Genomic DNA, 26,130 nt, shown 5'->3' on the forward strand with positions numbered 1-26,130 from the left:
GGCTCATAAAATATCACTGACACAAATTTCCACCTTATAGCATGACATCATGTATTGGTCCACATTACCTTCTCTTGGTAAAACTTCGAGATACTTTCACACAGGTGGAACTATCTCCCCCGCAGACTCCGCATTTGTCATACTGCAGCTTGGAGCCGATTATACCATCGCAGCCAGTCCTTATGCAGCGCCCTCGCACACAAACCGAATTGCTGTACGGTTGGCATTCCGTTCCGTCTGTTACCTGGAGATTAAAGCAAAATATAATTCAATAAAGGAGAAAGGAAGCTTTTAGCTTTCAGGTCATTTCTGGGTCACTCTTGCTGGGTCCAAATGTTCAAGGTAAACCCCTCACGTGTGGAGCAATTAAGTCAGGAAATTCGTCCGCAACATGACTGGAAATTGGGAGCAGGCGCAGGTGAACCAGGATCTTCCTGGGTAGATAAGAGAACTTCATAATATAGTGCAAAGTGAAATATGAAAATTTAGTTTTTGAACCTGGCTCTAGGGCTCCCAGTTCATGTATTAACTCAGATGATATGCCACATCCTGACTGTAGGGCACACAATATTGTATAGGTCTACCGTCTGCTCTCCTGTTAAGCTCAATAAAAATAATTCAGTCAAACAAAAAAGCCTCTGTACTAGGGTAGCTCGTTGCCAGAATTATTTTCGGCTCCAGTAAGATGGCTGGGCAATCTGTAGAGACCTCCATAGCTGTGAATGCTTACAGATGCGTTTTAGTGGCTAATGCAAAGTTTAGGTAAAGGGCCCAGGTCTATTGTGTAGAATGGCACCATGACTGAAAAGAGTAGGGGTGAAAAGGAGCTAAGTCACAAACCAGTGGCTAGGTGATGCTAAACTTGGATTTTAAAAGCCTGCTCACTGTAGCAAAAAGACTGAGGAAGGGAAGGAAGAAGTTTTGAGGCCTAGGGGAAATCGCGTAGAAACATACAGTAAGATTTGCTTTCAACGCAGCCAAAGTGGAATGGTCTATGAAATAGTTAACCCCAATTTTGACCGGGGGCAGGTTGGGCGTAGATGGGGAGAGGCGGGCAGGAGTCCCACCCAGACATGTAGCTCATGGCAGGCAGCAATTCAAGCAGCCAGAATCCGGATGGAGGCGAGAATGCAGCAGATTTCGCCTGACCATTATTATAGCCCACCCCCTCCATCTCCCTCAACCATAGCCAGCAATCAGTGATCTCACTCAGAAGGTTAGGATAAAATTGGGCTAAATTTGTATTTGTAGCTGAGAAGGCAATAGCAAGTAAAGTTCAAAGAAGCAATGAAGTAGTACCAGTAAATTAGAGGAAAATTTGCAATGTAGAGAGTTTTATTGTGAGAAGGCTTGCCAATCAGACAAGCTATTTCTTGACCCCCTTCTGTACAAGTAGTTAAAAAGGGTTATTTTTGCTGCAAAGCAGGTAACTGGCTTCTAGAACAGTAGCAGACAGTTCAGTAACTCTCCAGGACACTTTTCTTTCCTTACATTAAAGTTGCCTTCTTACTCTCTCCTTTTATGACATCCAGCTAAACCAGCCATACATTTTTCTATCCAGCCCCATTTGTATGACACCAACGGCAATCAAGGAAGACATAAGGGCAGGAATGACTGGAATATCCACTGATTTTGGGTATCTCACCTGAATTGTGTTAACGTATAAGTATTTCACATTGGATGGGGAGGGAATGTGTCAAAACCAAAGAGTTCAGAAACACTAAATATATGGCAATGTTACTTTAGGTTTTCTAAAAGCCATCGCTAAAGATGCCAAACAATGCATGTTTTCTTCAGTTATAGGTGAAAAGAGTGAAAATGTTAATGCCATTTTGGTCTCTAAATTGCATATAACTTGTGCTGTAAAAATATGCTCACTTCAATCTGTGGCCAACATATTTAACATCACATTCTGGTTCAACTAAACTTTTCGGATAAGAAGCTCTGGAGAATACTTCAAGGCAATCTTATTTTAATCAGAAGTTTCATTTTATGTAAAAGAATGTTTTGGCTTATAAAGATGAGGAATGTCAATGCCAAAGAATGGAACTCTATCTGCTGTTGGGACCCAACATTAAGATCATGCCGTCTCAGGTTAGCTGTAACACTGGTCAGATATAAATTTCTTCAACCACAGAAGTGCACTAAATGGTCTCTTCATAGAACAGATCTGGAATTAAATCTTCCAACATATACTTTAACTCCCAGTCACAGTACGATGGAAGTTGCACTTCCATTTCCAAATGAGAAGTTGAGAGGAGATTTGATAGAAGTATTTAAAACCATGCGAGGTTGAAAACAGAATAAGTAGGGAGAAATTGTTCTGGTTGGTGGAAGGATTGAGCGCCAGTGCTCATTGATTTAAGATGACTGGTGAAAGAAACAACGGCGACACGAGGAAGAATTGTTTTACACTGCAAGTGGTTAGGAATACAGTGTCTGAGAGTGTGGTGGAGGCAGATTCAATCATGGTTTTCAAAAGGGACTTGAATAAGCACCTGAAGAGAAAAAAAATTGCAGGGCTACGGGGAAGGGCAGAAGAATGGGACTGGCCTCTTTCTGTGCTGTAAGCATCCAATGGTTCGCCAATGAGTTTCCTCTGTGATGTGTGGGATTTCTAAGCAAGACTGTCACTTAACATGAGACCATGGGCTGAGATTGGGGTGAGACTATTCCAAACTCACTTTAAGAACATTAGAAATAGGAGCAACAGTAGGCCATTCTGCCCCTTGAGCTGGCTCCATCATTCAATATGATCATGGTTGATCTAATGTGGCCTTAAATCCAATTTCCTTCCTGCCTCACATAAGCATTGACTCTCTTGTAGTTCAAAGATCTGTCTAACTCATCCTTGAATATATTCAATGATCCAGCCTCCACTGCTTTCTGGAGTAGAGAATTCCAAAGGTTAACAACCCTCTAACAGAAGAAATTTCTTCTCATCTCCTTCTTAAATGGGAGACCTCTTATTTTTAAACTGTGTCCCCTAATTCTAGATTCCCCCTTGGGGAATTGCTTGGGATTCTGTCAGCTGTCAGGAGAGACTCAACTCATAATTTTGGGCTGAAGCTAGCTTGCATATCAATCCAATGAACCACATAATTCTATTAAAGGTGAGCCAGCACATGGACACATAGGTCTAGAAGTTGGTTCATGCTGGCCTACTAATGTAGCACTCCTTGTGCTGGCATAGGTAGCCTGAGATACACCTCATATTGGGCCTTGGGCCTCAGCTGCATGAGAGCGGTGAGCCAACAGATGCCTGCTGGGTGTCCCGTAGGCAGCTCACAGGCAAAAAGGATTTCAATTTTGAGCACCTATGTTGTCACCAGTGGCCTTCGGTAGGTCCTGGAAGGAGGGGGAAAGTAATGGGTGTGTAGAGGGAGGAGGCCACTCATGGTTTCAGGCCCCAAAGTGGAGCCTGCAGGAGCATTTCCACATTCAGTTAAGTATTTTTTAAGTTACCTTTGTGCTGCTAGCATTGAGACACATCTTTTTTGAAGCTGCCTCCAGATATCACTTTCAGGCAAAGCTGTTCCCGCGCACAAACTCTGGGCTGTATTTAACTTAACAACAGAATGGATATAGTTTCTCATGATCCAAACTCCACACCATTACCTTCTGAGAAAACACAACATAATATCCTGTTCCTTTAGCTCGACAAGTCAATTTACACACATCGGCAGGGATCACGCCAGCGTACTTCGGAACCCATTCCACAAATGTTTTGATTCCTTTGGCATCGGTCTGATACCCATTCCGTGCCTCGCATTGTTCGTGTCGAAAAGATTTGCCTATTTGAATTAAAGATTTAAAAAAAATAATCTATGCATTAGCTTAATTGGTCATGCTACAGCACAGTAGTCCATCCTTAAATATAGGCACAATACACGCTGATCAAGTGTTTTTAACACATTGCACCAGTAACCATAGTGGTGTGGGAGAAATGACTGGTGAAACAAATGGGCACCAGTAGAGTAAGAATCACCATGGAGATAATAAAGAAGATTCTTTTATTGGTCTCTCCATTTAGCCTAGCTGCCCCACCCAATGATTGGTTCCTCCTCTATTTGCTTTTCCCTCCTGCCCAATACTAGGCTCACAACTTAATCTTAGCTCCATTCTTTCCAATGTAGCCTTCTCCTCCTAGCTGTATTCACTACAATATTAGGTTTCCTCACTACTTATTCTTGTTCCCTCCTTTAACAACAGGTTTCTCACCTAACCTTACTCCAGTCTTCCAATACTGAACTTGCCTCCTAGCCTTATTCCCATCCTCCTTTACAATATTGTTGTCTTCTGCTATCTTCAAGCAGCCCCTTGAAGATTGAAGCTCCCTTAACCTAACTGCCTTCTCTCTGATAACGGTATCTCTACCTAAACTTTCATCCAATACTGGACTTTCCAACCTTATACTACACCCCGCCCCCCCCAATCTTTTCAATAATTGAGTCTTTTCTGTTACCCTTATGCCCTCCTGAGTATTAGGTTCCCCTCCTATCCTCATTCTCCCATTGCATAATATTGTCCTCTCCAAACCTTCTAACTATTGCCAGTAGTATTTCAGTTTCCTCCTAAATTTATTGAGTTCTCTTCCTGCCCTGATAAACTTCATTCCACACATAACTCGCTTATAGTGCCATGGATAAATTGGCCTCACAATGTTTCGTACACTCAGCGTGTGGTAGTCTTCCAGCTCACTGCTTTGTACATACAGCACGACTTTTGATATTTTCCACAGTTTTGGAAATGCAATCATTTTTTTTTGATTAAATGACCAGAATATAAAGTATGGTCATGCAAACAGTAGGCTGGAAAAAATTCACTATTCTGGCAACTTACATTCAGACACTATGTCGTTAGATGCCAAGACCAACAGGATCTGACAGGAGACTCAAAATACGAGCCACCACTAATGCTTCAAAAGAGCGCAAACAAGCTTTGGGTCTCTGAGATGAGCAATCTCATCACTCCTTTATCCTTTTTTCTGTGCAGATCCAAAAGGTACAATGCAAATTAACTTCTATGCAAATGTAAACTTCTTCAGAATGTCAGCTCTGATTACCAATCACCATTTAAGGCAGTTTTGAAAACATTGCTGTAGTTTTGTTTTGTTTCATATGGTCCAATGGTCAGATTCCTTTTGGTGAGATGAGCATGCCAGGTCTGAAATCCATCATTTAAAACAAGCCAAACTCGGATTTATCCCTACCGCTTTATGCACTACTCACCTTAAACTATTTTCCATTACATTATATACTGCAAATGCAGCCCAATATTACTGGCATTATAAGGCTGAAAACTTAATTTCAATATATGGTCTTTATGATATTATTTCCTGAGATCTTTAACCTTGTCGATATGCCCCTAGGTAATGAGCCGAGATAACAACTGGCTATTCCATGGTATCCTGATTTCTGTCAGAAGACCTTGGGAACAATGGAGTGAGCACTCGGTGTTCCACTATTCATCTCGCTTGCTCTGTAGGAATGTCATTCACAACGTCTAGTGAACAAATGACAGTTAGAAATTCTCTCTCTACCTCTTTAGTATTATACATGCTGCTGCAAATGAGATGGTTAACTACATGTGGCGGTTTGTTTGCAAATCCCATCTGAGGGACATTCCTGAAATATTGGTGTGATAGCTAGAATATGTTCCAAGCGGGCTGATGCTAAAACTTAAAAGATAAATTGGTTGAAATTTCGAAGGTGTGTTTTCTTTCCTCTTCCCGTGCAGACAAAGGCCAGGAATTTGCTCAGAGCTCCTCCTGCTCTGTTGCCCTAAGTTCCCATAACTGCTGTGAAAATCCCTCAGACACAAATGGGATTTTCACAGTACTTCTAGCAAAGCAGTGGTGGCGGAGTGGAGCAGTTCACAGGAAATTCCTGCCCAATCAGTATGGTTCCCTGGATTGTTACCGTTGGCCAAGGATACACATGTCATCTGTTAGCACACCATTCTTTGAATCTGGAGGTCATTGGTTCAAGATCCACTGCATGATTTGAACACATTCCAGTGCAGTATTGATGAAGTTCTGGGTTGCAGGAGGTGTTGTCTTTTAATGAGACATTCAACTGAGATCCCTGTCTGTCCGTACTGAGAAATGTTAAAGATCTTAAGACCTCGTTCAAAGAAGGCAAGGAGTTCTGGGATTCTGGCCAAAATTTCTCCGTCAATATCACCATTGCAAAATTAACCAGTCTTTTGATTCTACTGTCTGTGTGATCTTGCAATGTGAAAAAATGGAATTGGCTTATTCAGGAATTCAGTGTATGTGAATCATTTGAGCTTTTTCAGCAAGCCATGAGAAGGGGCTAAACAAATACAGTACATCTTTCATTGATTATGTGTTATCTTCGGCTATTCAGCTAAGGGAGCAAGACACAGAGCTGAGCCCAATCATCTTGTTATCTAATGTCCACAAGTACATTTTCCAGGGGCAGTGCCTGGCTGTTTATTCTCTTCCCTAATCCAGGTGATACTGAGTCCAATTCTATCAGCTCTGCTCTCGCCATTGTGGACAACAACTAACAGAGCACAGGCAGATCTTAGGGATCTGGTAGCTTGGTACCACCATGTGGTGGGCTTGTCTATTGAGAAATGGGGAAAGGTAGTTGACATTTTTAACAACTTTAAAAAAAAAATTGATCACTCAAGGCTCAACAAGTTACATCGCTCAATGCTTTTTATATAATTTGTGTCGCAAAGCATTAGGGAGAAGAGATAGGCACAAAAACAAAAAAAAAACACAAGAATTGAAGGAATTGTGGGACTAGGTTTTTCCAGATAGATGTGCAATGGTGGGATGAGTGGCTATCTTCATGTGAATTTCCAATGCTATCTTACAAATTGGTTGGACAGGGGATCTGACAAAATGTAGAGGAAAAAAGAAAGGACATTAAGAGTCTTTTGAAGGCAAAGAAAGAGTTGAGTTAAAATGCTTTTTGGAAGAGAATGTGAGAGGCCGGAAGTATAGCAACCACTAGCCCATGCTTATCACAACAGTCACCTCCACAAATGCAAACTGTGGGCTGCAGCTTAGAAGGTGCGTGCTGAATGACTATACGAACAAATGAATTAGGAGCAGGAGTAGGCCATTCGGCCCCTCAAGCCTGCTCCGTCATTTGATAAGATCATGGCTGATCTGATTGTGGCCTCAATTTTCAACTCTATTTTCCTGTCTGCCCCCTAAAACTGTTGACTCCCTTGTCAATCAAGAATCTAACTTAGCCTTAGAAATATTCAATGACCCAATGTCCACTTCTCTATGGGGAAGAGAATTTCACAGACTAACATACCTTTAAGGGAAAAATTTCACCTCAGCTCCATCTTATATGGGAGGCCCCTAATGTTTAAACTGTGTCCCCTAGTTCTATCTCTCCCACAGTGGGAAATACTCTCTCAGCATTTACCCTGTCAAGCCCCCTCAGATTTTATGTTTCAATAAGATCATCTCTCATTCTCCTAAACTCCAATGAATGCAGGCCCAACCTGCCCAACCTTTCCTCTTAAGATAATGCCTTTATTCCAGGAATCAGTTGAGTGAACCGTCTCTGAGCTGCTTCTAATGCAATTATATCCTTTCCAAAGATCGGAGACCAAAACTACACAGTGCTCCAGATGTGGTCTCACCAAAGCCCCAAACTACAGTAGCAAAATTTCATTCCCCTTCCAATAAATGACAACATTCTATTTGCCTTCCTAATCACTTGCTGTACCAGCATACTAACTTTTTGTAATTCATGTATCAGGATGCCCAGATCCCTCTGTACAGCATGAGTTCTGTAATCTCTCCCCATTTAAATAATATACTGCTTTCCTATTCTTCCTGTCAAAGTGGACAAGTTCATATGTTCTTACATTATACTCCATCTGCCAAATTTTTTCCCATTAACTTGACCTTTCTATATCCTTTTGCAGACTCCTTATGTCCTCTTCACATTCCTACCTATCTTTGTGCCAGCAATAAGTTCAGCAATCATACATTCAGTCCCTTCATTCAATTCATTGATATACTTTACAAATAGTTGAGGCCCCAACACTGATCCCTATGGCACTCCACTGGTTACAGCTTGCCAACCTGAAAATCATTCCTATTAGCTTCCTGTTAGCTATCCCATCCTCTATCCATGTTAATGTGTTACCCCCCTACATCATGAACTATTATTTTGCGTCGTATCTTTTGATGTGACGGCTTATCAAATGCCTTTTGAAATGCCAAGTATAGCACATCCACATGTTCCCCTTTATCCACGTTGTTTGTTATTTCCTCAACTCTAAGAAATTAATCAAACATGATTTCCCTTTCACAAAATCATGTTGACATTAAAACCCTGCTATAACCTCCTTAATGATAGATTCTAGCATTCTACCCTAAGGCAGTTATTAGGCTAACTGGCCTGTAACTTCCTGTTTTCTGTCTCCCTCCTTTCTTGGAGAGAGGAGTTACATTTGCCATTTTCCAATCTGATGAGACCTTTCCAGAATCTTGGCAATTTTGGAAAATTACAACCAACGCACCTGCTATCCCAGCAACTGCTTTTTTTAAGACCCTAGGATGAAGTCCATGAGGTCCTGGGGAATTGTCAGCCTTTAGTTCTAATAATTTCCTCAGTATCCTTTCCTTGATGATTGTAATTGTTTCAAGTCCTCTCTCCCTGTCACCTCTTGATTTACAAGGATTTCTGGGATGTTATTTGTGTCGTTTACCATGAAGACAGACACAAAATTTCTTTATTTCCTGTTATTAATTCCTCCGACTCAGTACAGGGTACAACAACACCTACTGTGACACTAAGCCAATGCAGACCAAAAAGCCCCAAACTCAATTCTGCCTTTTTGGTAATTTGTGTGATCTTATTTGGAGTAGCAGATAGGGCACCAAAATAGGCCTCAGTGCCTCTAGGCTGGAAAGTGTAGGGAGTAAAGGGGAAAGTTGAAAATCAGTCAGGGTTCCTGTGTTTGATCACCTGGCTGGAACATGCACTTGTGTGGACACTGGGCGAAGAATGGATTCAGCTTCAGCCTTTGGTAGTCAGTTAGCCCCCAGATATCGTGTATTAAGAACAAGGTGCCAGAAAGTTGCCACCAGCTTTGTAACTGCATTCCACCATAGCTGAGATCCTCAGAGAAGGAAGGGGATGGAGAGACCAAAAACGTTGTGCCTTACTGGTGTACTTTAATCTATAACATAAAGAGTGATTGTAGGATAGACGTACCAGTTTGTGGGCATGGTGTTACATTGCAGGATCGATGGATGGCACGTTTCCCCACACAGTATTTGCCATTGTTTCTGGGAGCAGGGTTGTTGCAATGCCTACGGGCAAACTGCACGCCCCCTCCACACGTCCGTGAACATTGTCCCCAGGATCCCCACGACCCCCAGTTTCCATTAGCCGAGGCCTGCAACACAAAGAACAACAAGCGTAAATCAAAAAAGCCATTTGAACTGGGGAGAGTTAACAATGTGCCAACAATGCTTCTGCCTCTATGGATTTTCAACATTTCAGCAAGACCAGGATGGTGTTACCAACAGCCAGAATGATCTCTTAATGAGACATAAATTGCAATGTGGGAGTTCTCCTCTATTAGGAGGCATGCTTTCTACCTTGTTGCCCACATTGATTAACTCTATTCTGCCTCTATTTTGGCCTGTCAGCTGAACAACTTCTCTGCCTGTTTGCTGTGTGTATAATTCTCCTGTTAGATTGTCTTGTTCAATTTTGAATTCTCTTCCCCTAAAGCGCAGGTGCCAACCTACCTCCCAATACCTCATCAATCTGGATATTTGCATGCATGGGTGTCAGCGTTGGCAGGCTCCTTTCTAAGGGAGGACACCTCAGTTGAGCCCATTTCATTTTCAACAGGATTAAGTCGATGGTATTCAGGAACAGGAAGCCTGGCTCGAGATTGTTCTCCCTTTTCCACTTTAAAATTTATCCGCTGAACCCAGGGAGGATCTACATCTAAAATGTCAACACTTGCAAAATGCACTATCTTGAACTGTAGAAATCCATCCCATTGGTCTTGCAGGCCCTGAAATTATGCCATAGGGAATGAGCACTTGCTGTGTTTGTGTGAAACTCTGCTCCCTGCCATGGAATAGGAAGTGCTCCATCTATTTGCATAAGCAAGTAAACCAGTGTATAATTTCAGGGCCACAAGAAACTGAGCCTGGTCAGATTGCAGTATCATGAGGACCAGGATCTGAGAATTTGCCACGATTTCCTTTTGTATAAACACACAGAAGGCATTTTTTAATCCTCGGGAACTGGAGGAAACCAACTACTGCTTGGCAGCCAACATCAAAAATGATCTGTGGGAAAATAGCTTTTGCGTTGCGACATTGGAATGAAACAAGTCGTTGTTCTTTCGTTTGCGAGTTTTATTTCTATTGGAATGAGACATCAAAGTCTTTGTCAGCTGGTTCTGGGCCGGCACTGGAATGACACAGGCTGTTTGGCCAATTGCTGCCTCAGATTTGTTGCCATTAATCCCTCAAATCCCAGGGCAGCATACCATGTCACAACCGAAACATAAACAAATACGGCACAACCGTCACCTTGAAGCTAACGTGACATTCCCTCCACCCCAATCCCTCTATGTTACTTCTCATATTGTCTTCTGAAGGTGGAGACTTGTCTTTATGTATGTCCAACATCACATTAATCCATTTTTCATGTTTGAGCCGAGACAGCAAGTGGTCGCAATCTATTTAACCAGAGAACACCTCACAGCTGCATCTGATCATATCCTCACTACAATTACACACACACATACACGCAGACACACACAGACACACAGACACACACACACACACACACACACACACACACACACACTCACTGATCAATGGTGTTATTTCTAGACTACCTACTCACCGAGTAATACCTCCGTTTGGTTTTGTCCACACATTTTCCATGGAGACAGATCCTCCCCTTTCCACATGGTGTCCCTTCCACAGCAGGCAACTTCTTGGTCATACAAACCATTTGCCCCTGACGGATGACAGCACACCACAGGCGGGAGCACACATCCATTCCTGGGCAGACTGTATACTCTGGCCCGAAAGCCAGCTTGCACTGACGGACGGCATCGTAGCTCTGTCCCGGCAGCTCCTCAGGTACACGCAGGGGCTTCTGTGGAGGATCAAGGAGACAATCGCCTAGAAAGGAGAACAATCAGCACTCTGTAAAATAAGATATTCATGTGTCCATACATCTCCTGGAAAAAGACTAAAAAGTTCCATGTAAACAAGCTTTCCCGATGGCTTAGTAAGAGTGACGCTGAATCCTATAGACCAGTAAAGTTCCAGCGTCCATCTTGTTTTGCCATCTAATCTCAGACAAGGGGGTGCTCCAGTTAGCCTCAATGCAACTGAACTAACTGGAAAGGGAAAATATCAGCTAGGGTCCCTTCTCCAATTGTTAACCAGTGACCCGTGCTTGTGTGTGTATGTGCATATGAAAATATATGTGTGTGTCATACATAGATAGATTGTAACAGGTAAAGCAAATGCCATCCAGTCGGTAACTTTGCAGTGTCTCACTAATCTTTAGGTGGGTGAAAAGGACCAGATCTATTCATTTCAATAAGTATATGCATTGACTCTAGTATAATCAAATATAGCAATGTCCTTGTAAAGTGATGAAGATCTATGTTTGAAAGCTATATTTTCCAATCCTGTCAACGTGAGCCACTTCCAAGGCAAGAGCATGGCTTAGGTGTAAAGTAAATTTTCTTCTGCTCTGCATTGGGCAAACTATTTCAACCCTAGGTTATCCACCATCCTTGCTGCCCCTGTGTTATTGTAGCATTTCCATTTCCCACCTTAGCCATTCTTGTGGTGCTTACTGTTCACTTGGCACCAATTTGTGCTGAATTGCGAGTTGTAATTACATGTACTGGAGAACTGATTTAGGATGCCCAGGTTTACTGCCTATGTTCTAATGCACTGTACCAACTAACCTCCGAGACTCAGACTAAGATCCGATCTGCCTTGTCCATGGATGTTAAAAGTCCCAACACTCTATTTGAAAAAGGTAGGGGGTTCTCCCAATGCCGTGCCCAATATTTCTCCTTCAAGAAACACCACCAAAAAACTTTGTTTGACTGGTTAGTCATCTCACTTTCTGCTTGTGGGACCTTACTGTGTGGAATTAGCTGCCATGTTTAATCACATAATAACTGTGACTACATTTCAAAATCTAAGTCACTGGTTGTGAAGCATTTTGTGGCATCCTGAGAGATATAATAAACCTCCATATAAATGGAAGTCTGTTTGTTCATAATTTCTACTTGGATCTTTGCAACAAATAAACAAATGAGCTCTGAATGAGGCATTTCCTTCTAATTCTGTTTAGACCACAATTTGCACTAAATTTTACTTTATGCTTTCTTTTGATCCCAGTCTTTCTTCCCTCTTCGCAGGGTGTTGATGTATGCTGGGATATGGTTCTACACATTAGCTGCCCTCTAGTCACTCTTCACGTGTGAACGTACATATTACATTCTAGCAGTCTTTTATATTGCGGGATACATTGCAGCTGAATCTGATCCTGTCCTTGTCAAAGCCCACAGAGATTTCCTGGCAGGGCTGTCACTAGGAAATGATCAGCAACTAGGATCCTTACCAATTTCCAACCCTCAATAGTCCAGGGGCATGGGGCTTCAGCTGAGATCAGCAACACAACACAGACCAGAGACCAAACTTGGGATATTTTGGCCTGGATAGCTCAGTAAAAGAGATAAAGACTTGCATTTATATGGTACCTTTCCATCCCAAAGTGATTTACAGCCATTGAGATACTTCGATGCCAGGATTTTACAGCCCTGCCATGGTGTGTTTCCCCCCACCACACACCCCAGGCAGATGGGGTGAGCCATTTAAATCTCCATTCAGTTCGGCGGGACTATAATACCCCACTGCGCGGGAGGGGCCATAAAATCCTGGCCCTAATTCTGCTTAAACTTGCACTAATGTTACTTTATGCTTTTTTGGATAATCTTTCCAGTCTTTCCAACCTCTTCTAAGGGTGCTAATGTATGTAATCACTGTTGTATCAGGGAGAAAAAAAGGCAGCCAATTTGCATACAGGAAGCTCCCAAAAACAGTAATGTGATATTACCAGATAACCAAGTTTGATGATGTTAGATTGGGGGATAAATGTTGACCAAAATGCTAAGGAGAACACCATCTGAGAGAACAGACTGGGTCTTGACCTTAATGTCCAATCTGGGAGATGGCACCTCCCAACACTGCAGTACTCGCTCGGCACTACACTATACTGTCAACTTAAATTTAATTCTCAAGTCTCAGTTCCAAAGTCTCTGGAGTAGGACGTGAGCCTACAATGTTCTACTTCTGAGGCAAGAGTACTACCAACTGAGCTAAAATTGACAGTGCCATGACTTACCAACCGAGCAATTGTGGGACTGGTTATCTTAGGCACAAACAAATGGAACAAGAGTGAGATTGTGCTCTGTTGGCACGGACTATGATGGGTTTGACACATGGCTATTATTAAGACACAGGGGCTACTCAATAATATGGTATAAAAGGAGAGGCATAGACGATGGACCATTATTAGTATTTGCCAAGATACCTACCATGACCGTCATCAAAGAACTCTGTTACTGTAGCGGAGGTGCACTTAGACCATGGTTTGGAGGAGTCGATGCTGGTCAGAATGGAAGACATTAACCGTTTATCTTCGGTTAAGCCATATGACTCCTCACAGAACTTGGAATCATCATGGGACAGTCCTAGGAGATGTCCTTTGATCAACAAGAAGTAGTTATATTAAAACACAAGTATTCTCTGAATTGATGCCTTAAACATTATTTCACTGTTTTGATCGGCACATGCCTCCTTGATGAACAATCCCATTTCAAAGTCCAAACTAAACAATGCTTCTTTATTTATCTCATCTATACCCATCACAGGCCTTGGTTCTTTTCCCTTGGGCGTTCTGGCACCTATGCCAGTCTGAAAAGCTGGACAAGTATCTGACAGACCTTGTCCAGTAATATTTTCTGGAACCAGATCCAAATGTGCAGAAGTGGTCGTAGGGTGACACTCGCTTTTGAAGATGAAGAGGGAGCAGAAGAGACTCATTAGGGTGATATTATGGAGGCTTTAGTTATGTTGAGGAATGAGAGAAACTTAAGGCCTTTTCATTATAACAATGAAGGTTCAAAATTATGGCATGTTTTGATGAAATAAATTGGAGAAATTTATTCCCATTGGTTAATATGACCTAAGATCATCATCAATAAAAAGAGAAGGATTGCAAGGTATTTTTCTATGCGGGAGGTTGTTAGGATGTTGAATTACCTACTCGATGCCGTGGTGTGCACATAACCCATCGCAGCTTTTAAAAAATGAGAGTAAACAAATATTGTAAAAAGAGAAAACCAAAAAGGGTTTGGTAAGAGGGCAGGGGAATGAGACTAAGTGGATCGCTCTTTCAGAGAGCTGGTACATTCACAATGGGCCGAATGGTCTCCTTTTGTACTATGAAGTTCCCTGATTCTATGACTGTTCTTTTTCTTCCTGTGGGAAAACATCAAGCTACTGCTTAACACTCCAAGCCAAAGCAACCATGGCTGGGCCCATGGGATATTGTAGCTCAAACACTGCGCTAGTGAATCAGATGTCTACATATTGGGGCCAATTCTTCTCTCCATTTACCCCTTGAACTTAATATATGTGACAATAAATTGATAACCCCCAAGGTATCAGCTAAGTCAGACTCATTGCCCCTTTGAGCTTTTTGTAGAGTTCTTATACCTGGATTGCTTAATCTGGGAACATTTACAAATTACTTTTTGTACAAGTGTACATACCAATTTCGTGAGCGACTGTAAATGCAGCATGGAGGCCGTCATCTTCTATGATTGCACAGCTGCGCTCAGAGGAGCAGATGGTTCCCACGTCCGCCATTCCCAAAGTATCACATGAATGATGTCCACACAAATTCTGCAAATAAAGAAATGAAAGATACTTCAAATTCAAACTAGAGATTTTTAAAACAAGCATTAATGTTAGAAGTTCAAATTATAAATCAAACATGCTTGGATGATACAATAGGTCAATCAGCAGTTGACTGATGAGGCAAAGCTTTCATTACTAAGACATCCACAAATGGAAGCAGTGGACTATTAATGCAACATCATTCAGGCAACAAGTGCCACACTGCTGTTACAATTGTGAGGTTTGTAAGATTTTAAGGTTTTAGGATTGTATGTTTCAATTTTGGGTAAATGTGACTTGTTCTGAGGTGTGCCTAATAGTAAGGTTGGATGGTTTGATAGTTAGAGATTAAGGGAAGGCGTGGGTTGTTTTGCTGGGAAGAAGGTGCAAGGTGCATGCTTGGAGACAATGGTAGCTGTCCTTGTGTTTACAATAAGGAGACTCCAAAGTCCCAGAAAGGTGTTGTTGGTATCAGGTTGTAAATAGTTATGCTGTAAGCTGTCCATTTACTGCTAAGATGAAAGGGAACTGGGATCAAGATAGCTAATCAGCATTTCTAACTGGATGCATGGTTAATGTGTTTCACGTTGCCATGGGGAAGAGGGCAGGAGAAACCATTTTTGAGATCAGCTTTCAGGGCTTCCCTACAAATCAATGAGTATCACAGAGTGACAGCAGAGTTTCTGTGTGGCCAGCAGAGAGAAAAGGCTGTCACCCGCCCACAGCGAGATGTGGGCGGGTAACAATCTCTAGCTGGAGAGATGAATCTCGCAGCCCTCTAAGGATTTTGGGAGAATCATCCTGGCAAGGCAGGGGGAAGAAGAATCATCAGAGCAAGCTTTAGCGCTGGTGGTGGATTTAAGGAAGTGTCTAAAAACTGAGGAAAGTACCTGACGGCGGTCACTCGAAGCTACTACTCAGTGAAACAAGGATACAGGAAACCCATTGGAAACCGGGAGCAACTGTGGACTCTTTGCTATAAGGACTGCAATACCATGGAGAAAAATGTGATGTCTGATAAGTATAAAAAGGGAATGTCCCTCTCTAAACTTTAAAGTGTAAGTTTTCTACAAAAAAACAGTATTTAGTCAATAGTGATTTTAGTCATTTATTGCAGTAAAAATTTTAATACGTGATATCTTGCCATGACATTCTTTCAGCTGGTAGCTGGGGGTTTGAATCTCTTTTTCAAAGTTATCAATTTCTACAGAGACCTTAACAAGGCACACTGACCAGATGAAAAGATTCACACTCAATTTGAACATTTGGGCTTTGTTTTAAGAACACAGAATAGTGGATTTTAAATTAAGGTAATGAAATGTTGGAAATACAAAGCAGGCGGGTCAGTATTTGAAAGAAAAAAGACTTTCATCTAAATCGTGCCTTTCAGGATCTCAAGAGAACCCAAAGCACTTTACAGCCAATGAGGTGCTTTTGAACTATAGTCACCGCTGTAGTGTAGGAAATACGACAGTTAATTGTGCACAGGAAGCTCCTGCAAACTTTAATATAGAAATGGCCAGACAATCTATTTTTAGTTATCTTGACTGAGGGATAAATATTGCCCAGGAATTGGGGATAACTTCCCTACTCTTATTCAAAATAGTGTAATTTTTTTTTTACATCCGCTGAAGAATATAAGCAGAGTCTTAGTTTAATATTTCATGTAGAAAAAGGTACCTCTGACAGTGTAAAATTCCCTCAATGCCGCACTGAATTGTCTGCTTAGATTTTTGTGCTCAAGTCTCTGGAGTGGGACTTGAACTCAAAGTGCTACTAGTTGAGTCATGGCTGAAAGAACAAAGGCATGCTAGGACCTTAGGTGAATCCTTCCACCAGGAATGGATGGTATATGAAATGCTAACCAGTTTTTCTCTTTGTGGGGTTCTTACATAGGTGTTGCCTTATCTGGGTGTATATACAGATTTGATTTTTTTTGTACAACTGTACATTCCAATTTTGTGGCTGACTGTAAATGCAATATGGAGGCTGGCAATTTCTCCCCTCTTTCAGGTACTCGCTGTTGCACAATTCCAGGATACTGATCTCTTTGTTCTGATTTAAAATTAAAGGCAGTTCCTCCCTACTAGCACATTGTACAAACTTATTATGTTGCAAAGTTTGGATGATTTCTATAATACCAGCAGATCTCATATTCCAATGCTCAAGGATGGTCTAGAGCAATTGTGATGTGCAGTGTTAAACCTGGTTGGTTTGTCAGTCTGTTGCTCTGGTACACTCCATAGGGCTTTGGTCTAAATAGACAAATCCAGGTAATTGTAGCTCTTATAAATTTCACTTTTAAGATTGTAAAAATCATGACTAGAATTGTTATTTTAAAAATCTCTCACTACGCATATTTTCAAGTTTTAGTAAAATTATCGTTACCAGGTAATTAATTGATTAGTTTCAATTAACATTTGTTTACATTTGCATTAATTTTAAACCATCATCCTTTCTTTGATTTTGGTTGGTCCACGAGAGGTCACCTGATCATCCTGCTATGATTGTGTTATGTGCAATGAGTGAGGATAGGATCAGTTTCAGCTGTGATGCTCATACAGTCTGAATTGAACAACCTGATAATGACTTTATAATGAAGAATGACTACTTGATGAAATCTTTCAGAGCTGCTGATGATCACTGAACTTGACCCAGCAAGAATCAGCACACTCAGTGTGTATGAAAACTAAATCAATGAATTAAAGATTGTAGTGCTATCTGAATATGTTCTGACTGGTGATTGTGTCATAATGCCCTCCTATCCACAAGGAAGCACAGGACACTTTGGTCTATGTTTAACATGTTACTTCTGTGGATCCCCAGTACACTTCAAGGGTGCTACACATCTTTACCTTCAGGTAGCACAGAAGCGTGAAACTTAAGCCATCAGGAGTGCTAAATAAACCACAAAACATTGGCTCAAAATTAAAATGAAGGACACTGCGATTCAGTATTCCTAGTGGGGATCAGCATTTCCCGGGAGCATGTCTTGGCAAGTCACAAGTACACAACGCATGATTATCCAGTCACGGTCCAAAAAAGGCTGAGCGTTTGTGTTTTCCCAACGTGTGTTTTCTACATGTACTATACCACGGAATTGCCTACTAATTTCTCTGAACATTAGTGTCTGAAAGGTTAATGCCTCTTATGAAATTTCTTTAGTTGCTATTTTAATGTAGGTATTAATCTGTTTAAAATAAATATCTTGCTTCCATTTATGTTATTTTGTAACAACTGTGCGCTGTGTATAAATTATATCCACAGATTAGACACAAGAGTATGTTCTATATGCATTTCAATAACCACACATATATAATATTTACTAATTGGTTTGCTTTAAGTTAGTATGTAAAGGAAAAGAGGCTAAGGCTATAGTGCAGGTCGCCAATAGTGTAAAACTAAGAAGCAATGATTAGATGAATGGCTCTGAACTGCCAAGGCTCTGGTTGCTGATAAATAAACTGTTTCAGCCTGAGAGAGAATGTCTGCTCTGCGGATTTAATGAGTTGGGGTTTCTCTCCGTCTGTGGGCAGTGCAGAATGCTGGCTGGCAGCCAGGAGGGGCAGTGCCCGCAGTCAGTGCAAACTGGCCATTGGTGGCTCTCGGAAAAGGGAGAGGGAGAGTGAAAAACAACACTGCAGAGGGACAAAAAAATAATAATTATTAAAAAAACATGTTAGAGGAAGGAGGCAATGAGTGATGTTTTCACACAGGTCCCTGGCATGAGTTCAAAGTTCCCAGAATCAGGTGTCTCTGCTGGTCAGCACTCTGTTTGTATTGCTGCCTCCACTTAAAGGCACAGGGCAACACAGCTGGGAGTGATTCTTTTTGTTGGCCGACACAAAATCTTTTGGAAAAGAAACAAGTGTCGCTGAAAGTTCATAGCAACAAACACATATCCAAGGGCAAAGAAACAGACAGCCTTACTGTTTATTATTTACCCAATAGTAGAACCCAAAAACCCATGTACAGTATTAGTCATAATTTTGTTCCGGTGTGGGATTTGATGCATATCTTGTCAGCAATGAGTTTTCCCTAAATAAGTTCATCTATTCATAGTACAGTTATTGACAAACACAAGGCTCTGACCACTCTCCATCAGCATTCCCTGCCTCCACTCCACATTGATTGGTTTTACTTGCTTCTGCCTCACTTCTGGCTCAGTCTTTTCACTCCCACCCCCTTCACCAAAAGGGAATTACTATGAAACTCAGGAATTTAAAATTAATTTTCTTAAACGTTCCAAAAATAAAATATCACATGGTGTGAAGACAGCTGTGTAATTATGGGCTCTTTTTCCTTGTAATATAAAAAAAATGACATGGACAGTCTGCTTCAATGAAAGGCGCTTTAAGTTCCGATGAAAGGCCACACAAGATACTTTGTTGGGCTTGTAAACAGAGGAATGCGCCTGAGTAATTGTGCCTGATATAAGTTAAAGAAAATGATGTAAAAGTAATAGAATGTATTGCCAACAGTCAGGGCCATGGCACAACCTGGAAATCTGGCAGTCTTTCAACCAAGATCTGGGAGCAAGTTTGACCTAAGATCAATTTGCTAAAAACCAGATTTTATAAAAGAAAGACTTGCATTTATATAGCACTTTTCAAGACCACTGGATGTCTCAAAGCATATTACAGCCAATGAAGTACTTCTGTTTTTGAAATGTAGTCACTGCTGCCGTGTAGGAAACACAGCAGCTAATTTGGCGCACAGCAAGCTCTCAGAAACAGTAATATGGTAATGACCAGATAATCAGTTTTAGTGATGTGATTGAATCTCGACCAGAATACTAAGGATAACTCCCCTGCTCTTCTTTGGAATATATGTCATAGGGATCTTTTACATCCACCTAACTAGGCAGCTGGGGCTTGGGTTTAATGTCTCATCCAAAGGCAGCACTTCTGATATTGCAGCACTTCCTCAGTACTACATTGGAGTGCCAGCCTTGATTTTCGTGCTCAAGCCCTGGGGTGGAACTTGAACCTGGAACCCTGGGACTCAGAGGCAAGAGTGCTGACTTGTGCTGGAGTACAATTCCTTAGTGCTCACAGTTCCCCAGGCTACTTCGTATAAGATTGGACTGCAGTTGCTAGGCTATTTGTGGAGGGCATCACATCCTGTTCTGGGTCTATCCAATATCCATCCTTGCCCGCTTTCTAGCAGGGGTGACAGGACAGCAATCAGGAGCAGGAGCACTGGTGGATATCTTTCCTCCCCTGGCAAAGGGACACAAGCCCTTACTAACTTCTCTGGGATCCCCTAGCTAAGTACTGATCAAGACTCACAACTTGAGATCTTCTTGCTCTGTAGGGATTAATGCACCAAGCATTCAGGGAGTATAGATCACGCCATCCAGTTCATGTCACTATAACTATGTTCCCAATCGGAGAAGTAACTGTTTCTCTAACATGCATGCACTTTCATCATTTGGCAAGATTGGATCATTTGGGAGGGGCATGTAGGTGACAGATTTTGCTTCAGCTTTTAGACAATTTCTGTGTTTGATTCTTCATGTCTCTCTTTGCAGACTATTGTGGCTTTGAAAGAAATTATCTTTATGGAGCAGTTACTGATAGTGGAAGCATGCCTTCCTGATCTGTGCAATTATAGATAGCAAATTTAGCAAAACCCAATTTATTTTATGCTGTCAAATTGAATTTAGTAGCAATTAGATGCAATAGTAATCAATGTTTGAAATTACAGTCATTGTGTTTAGCTTGAGTTTTAAGAAGATGAATTGGAATTTCAAGATCTCCATCTGATTATTACCAGTCCTTTTTTTAAAGACGGAGGAGCTCAAGTCTATTGTGCAAGCCAGTGCCAAGGTGGACATGAAAAGAGACAAGACAAGTTTGTCAAAAAGCCTGTTGACATTCCCTGTCTTGGCTCACACATGAAGAACTGCAATATGAGCAAGTTACTGGGGCATGCCTATACAGCCAATCTTCAACATGCTTCAGCGTGAGAATGCAAAGAGAGTTAGCGTTTCAATTGTTCACCACTTGTGCCATATTTTTTCTCCTTGATGCTCTCAAAAAGAATAAAGACAATTGGTTTGAAATACATGGCACCTGGGTCTGTTGCAGATGAGACTAGTGAGTCCTGAAAAGTCTGGTAGCCATTCTTTGAAAGCACAATCCAATGACCTTTCAATCATTGTATAAGAGGCCACTACTTTATACAGTCTGTGGAAAATCAGAAGCACGCCACATTAACTCAGTATATTTGGTGCTATTTGGCACTGTCAGCATCTGCAGGGCTGGCAGCTGGTTTTAAAAGATTAACAGTCCCCTGTTAATTTGGGCAACAGGTGCCAGAGGTGTGAAATACTACTTTTTTAGTTATTGTGTGGTATCTTTATGATCAAAAGTCACTGACTTGCCAAATTTGAAACAAGTCTTGTACATCAGAAATGCTTGAGCTCTACTCAACATGTCATTCTCTGTAATATTTTGAAAGGATTAAGATAGTGTAGTTGCATGAATCTGCCTTGCATATTTCCGCCCATTCCCCAACACGACTTGCCTTGTTATGCAGACTCCTTCAAAAGCCAATTTGTTTTTCATCGGTTTCATCCTCTCACCCCCTAGATCAGGTTGGAATGGGATTACACCTCTAGTAGCTCACCCCAAATGGCCCTCATACATTTGTCAATCTTGACAAATGCTATTCAACTGTGGTGGCCAATAACAGGCAAACTCAATGTTGTCTTCCAATGACCACACAGGCAGACTTCTAACTGGTGGGGGGTGGGAAGTTCATGGGTGGGGACCATTAGATATGGATTGGGGGCAAGAACTCCAACTTCTTAAATCTCCTAGTTCAGAGGCACTGAGGACAAATGCAGTGCTGCTACTGCTGTCCAGTTGAGATCAGTTAATTTCAAAATGATCAGGAGAATAAAACCTTGAAGAATCCACATCTTTGTGGCTCAGTATAACCCCAGTTAAGATCAGTGTTAATAATTTCCAGGTCCTGGCAAAAGTGAGTTAGGATGCATGGTGAATCTGAATTTCAATTCTGTGTTGTGGCAGGGAGGGAAACAGCACATAGGGTTACATATGCTGTAGCTCAAAGAGGCAATGAAATTCATAGCAGCAAACAGCATACAAAAACAAGTCAATCATCATTGAGGGCAAAGTTGGACCCTAAAAGTGGTAGCATGATCGCCTAGCAGTTGACAAGCTATTTAATGTACCCTGACCAGGCCTGTCAAAGAAGCACTGGAAAAGATTCCCAGTACACATATTCAAATCTTGATAGATTTGGTCTTTTTTTAAGAGCTCATCTCTTTCTCTCTTCATAGCTTTCTTCATCATTTGCCCAGATGAGGAATTAGCATCTAAAAATGCTCTGGCTCTACTGCTGTCAAATATTACAATTTCTCTCCAGTTCTGGTAGTTACAAACTGAGAATAATGCCCCAATATAACAGGGAAGCAATCGAGAACACTAGGCTGGAATAAGCACCTGTGCACTGGCTCCACGTACCTGTTGAACCACACAAACCACAGAGGCCCCAAACTTGATTGCTGGTCTGTGCTGTTTTTATCCAGGTTGGCCTCAATGCCCCAAGCTTGTAACAGAAAACCAAGCAATGCCCCTTTCCTCTGATTGGAATCCAGTTACTTATGCTGAAAAGTGGGCATTTAGCGGGGCAGTGTGAGGTCAGGTGTCTGCAGTGACTGAGCGGCCTGCAACATGCACTGCACAAGCTCATGCACTGTACAAGCTCACAGCTGAATAACTGCTGCTTGGAAAATGGCGCAAATGGTAGCATTTCCCAACAACTAGTTAATGACTTGAGGGAACGAGATGAGGGAAATTGGCAAGGTGAAGAAAACATTAGCCTAAGAAATTTCAAGTCAGGTTTTTTTCCAGAACGGGACAGGTGCAACTGGACATCTGTTGGTTCAGCTCATTCTGAAATCTAGTTATGTCCTTAAGAATGCAAAGTTCCAAACTTGGAATGCTGCTGACTTCCCATGGTCTTACAAACTCAGTCACTAAAGCACAAACAATGAGAATCAAGCAATGAAAAAATACTAAAAATATATGATTATCTTAAATATAATGACACATGCAGTGAGAACTCCAATTCCACCTTACACTTAAAAAGGCAACTATACCAGTTAAAAACTGTCTGGCAAGCTATGGTTAGCAGATGACTCAATGATGTAACTGGCATCAAAACAGCTTCACTGTTTTGTATCTGCCTGATGTCAGTGTAATTAGTGACAATGCCATTTATAAAAAGTGTTGGGGGGTGGGGGGATGGTGGCACGGTATTCAGACAATTACAGGATTTGGAGATTTGGAGCAAGAAGCTGAAGAAGGAGCAAAACCCATGCCAAGAGAGTTGGAGATTGAAATATCTTCTTCCATCTTGCCCAATGGCTATGCTTTAACTGGTGAAAATTGTTCTATAATCTAAAACTAAATTCCATAAGCTTTTAACGGTTATAATACAGCTAGACAAGGAGTTAGGATAAAGGGTGGTGGGGGGGGGGTGGTGGTGTTTATATTCATAAGAATTCCCCCAGACTCTGAACTTACAAACTCCAGCTGCTGAAGTTCCCACGAAAAAAAAAACCCAGAACTGCTGACTGGACCCTAAGGCTGGTCCAAAGGGCCTTGAATTAGCATAAGGATAACTTAAAGGGGCACTGCCTTTTTAGGAAAAACAAATGTAGGGCAAACCTATTTCTTTTCCAATTTGCAGAGGATGAAAAGTCATGTTATTTTGTGGCAACATAATTCACTCAACCGGCGTCACATGCTTGTGATCAAATGAAAAACAGAATTTGATAGACAATTTTTCATTTAGGTGGTGCCTGTTTAATGTAACAAGCACATGCTCCTAGCTTGGAAGCCATAGAGTTGTATGTTTATAAACATTTCACTGGATGAGAGGGTGTTACTGCTGAGGACTGACTTCATCTTCATTCCTTGGACAAGGAATGCACACACCACACACAACCATCCAGGTCTGAGCATTCAGGGAGCTCCTAATACAGCTTAAGATCATACTGCCAAGGACGGGCATACCCTCTGAAGCAATGGCAAGGTGACATTTAAAAAAACTTACACTTAAAATGCACTTAATACATTTTAGCTGCACTTTACAAGTTGGTAAAAAGAATTCAAGTCATTTTATTCCTCGGGGGGGGGGGGGGGGTTAACACTACCTTGAGATTTTTTGAAATATATAAACACACACACACACACACACACACAGGACATGGAGGCTAATGCTGCTCTTCGAATCAAAGTCAATGCTACTCCTGCTGACCATCTTATCTAATGATGACCCTTGCCAGCGGCAGTCGCCAGCAGCCCGGGCTGCTTCAAGGCACAGGACTCGCTGCTTGGCCTAGGCGGCACGGCGGAGGGGGGGTGTGGAAATTCGAGTGCCAATCCAATTTCGCGGCGCGGCAGTAAATTTGACACTTGCCCTGCCGGGGATGCGCGCTGAAGTTCACCGACAGCTCCATCACCAGGCTCACGGTGACTTGAACGGGGTCGAGGTCTGATGCTACAGGACATGGGATTCCAGGATCCTTTTCAGGCAGGTTTTGGACCGACCTCGCTGCATCTTTACTTGCCGTCAAAACCCGTGTTTGTCTTGTAGCGAATAACAGGACGCACGGTTCAGGGTGCATGCCCACACACACACACACACACACACACTTGTAAGAGTCCTGACATGTCTGTGTGTGTGTTTATATGTGTGTGTGTGTGTGTTTATGTGTCTGTGTGTGTTTATATATGTGTGTTTGTGTGTGTGTGGTGCAAAGGGACTTACCTCCCGGGTGAAGAGGATAGCAGCATCGTGGTGTTGTGCATGGCCATCGCCCAGCTGGTTCAGCTGGTGCTGCCACCTGCAGAAGTTCTTCAGGGTGGCCGCGGCGTTCTTGCTGACCTCCGGCCCCTCGGCCGCATCGGTGACCACCACGATGCTGACCACGGCCAGGCGGACCGGGTTCTCGATGCTGGCGTGGCCGAACAGCTTGGAGGCGATGGAGGCCAGGGTCAGCAGGTAGTGCCGGATGTTGCGCCCGTGCTTCTTGGACATGGACTCGTCCGCCACCAGCAGCAGCTCGACGTGCCGGGCTCGGGAGACGGAGCGGCGGGAGCGACCGGCCGCTCTCCCGGGGCCGGCGGTGGGGTTGGTGCGCCCGGCCCCTTGGCCCGTCTTCAGCCCCAGCCCCGGTCCCAGTCCGGGGGCGAGGGCGGGGGTCTCGCAGCGGCTGGGCTGAGCCGAGGTCCGAAACCTGAAATGATCCCGGGCGAAGACGTGCGGGATTTTGTCAGAGGCGCCCCCGAGCAGCGGCTGGCCCCCGGCTCCGGGGCTGATGGTGTAGCGGGAGCGGGTCGCAGACTCGTCCCTTTCCAAATCGAGCAGGAACCTCCGGCCGTCCGCGTCCGGGAGGTAACCGACCTTGCCGTCCCCGGAGTAAAGTCGGTCCACGCTGTGCACCAGCCCGCTCCTCCTCCGCGGGGGGGAGAGCTGCCGGTTGTCAGGTTGCCGGTCTGGGGAGCTCCGCACCGGCTCAGGTAGGGGAGGCTGCTCGGCGACAAGGCACAGCAGCAGCGTCTGGTACAGAGTCCAGACAGCCAGCAAAACACACAGCACCATGTTTACAATAACTATAAATATATATATATTTTTATGGGGGGAAAAAAAAACCCCACAGGTTCTAAAATAATGATTTCAAAAGCAACATGCAGAAGAAAAAAATAACAAGATGCAGTTCAATTCAACTCATGTAGCTCTCCCAAACTTTCTAATGCATCATCCCGCAACAGCCAAATGCATCCAAATATTTATTTTCAAAGCAAAGTTCTTTGTACAAAGTGTGGGCCCCCTCCCCCCTCACTGTTACGAGAAGAGATCTAAGATGTGCGGCGGTGTAACAATGAATTTATAGCGAATTCTCAAATTGGGACGGCTGCAACAGATCGTCACCACTGCGTCTTATAAGGGATTTGCGACCGCCCCCTTCCACCACCAACCCCCCCCCCCCCCAACACACACACACACACACACACCCCACCCCCGGCAATATCCTGGTGTACTAGTGGAAACGCTGTCCGGATACCGTCACTAATGTATTTCGTCAAAATATTGTTGTGAAACAAATACTT

At 42.7% G+C, this 26,130-nt stretch overlaps 1 protein-coding gene across 1 annotated transcript in view; it reads right to left on the reverse strand.

Moving 5' to 3' along the window:
- The window catches only part of LOC121290635 (A disintegrin and metalloproteinase with thrombospondin motifs 5), a 32,503-nt gene extending 6,610 nt beyond the window's left edge, over window positions 1-25,893 (reverse strand). The window contains exons 1-7 of the mRNA XM_041211330.1: window positions 24,788-25,893; window positions 14,851-14,983; window positions 13,612-13,779; window positions 10,884-11,167; window positions 9,222-9,405; window positions 3,619-3,794; window positions 69-244 (exon numbers count right to left, since the gene is read on the reverse strand). Of these exons, the coding sequence (XP_041067264.1) occupies window positions 69-244; window positions 3,619-3,794; window positions 9,222-9,405; window positions 10,884-11,167; window positions 13,612-13,779; window positions 14,851-14,983; window positions 24,788-25,621 (1,955 nt within the window). The 5' untranslated portion in view covers window positions 25,622-25,893. The remainder of the gene's footprint in view (window positions 1-68; window positions 245-3,618; window positions 3,795-9,221; window positions 9,406-10,883; window positions 11,168-13,611; window positions 13,780-14,850; window positions 14,984-24,787) is intronic.
- Between the last annotated feature and the right edge of the window lie 237 nt (window positions 25,894-26,130).

This window comes from Carcharodon carcharias, chromosome 18 (assembly GCF_017639515.1).
Source record: "Carcharodon carcharias isolate sCarCar2 chromosome 18, sCarCar2.pri, whole genome shotgun sequence".
Classification (NCBI taxonomy): domain Eukaryota; kingdom Metazoa; phylum Chordata; class Chondrichthyes; order Lamniformes; family Lamnidae; genus Carcharodon; species Carcharodon carcharias.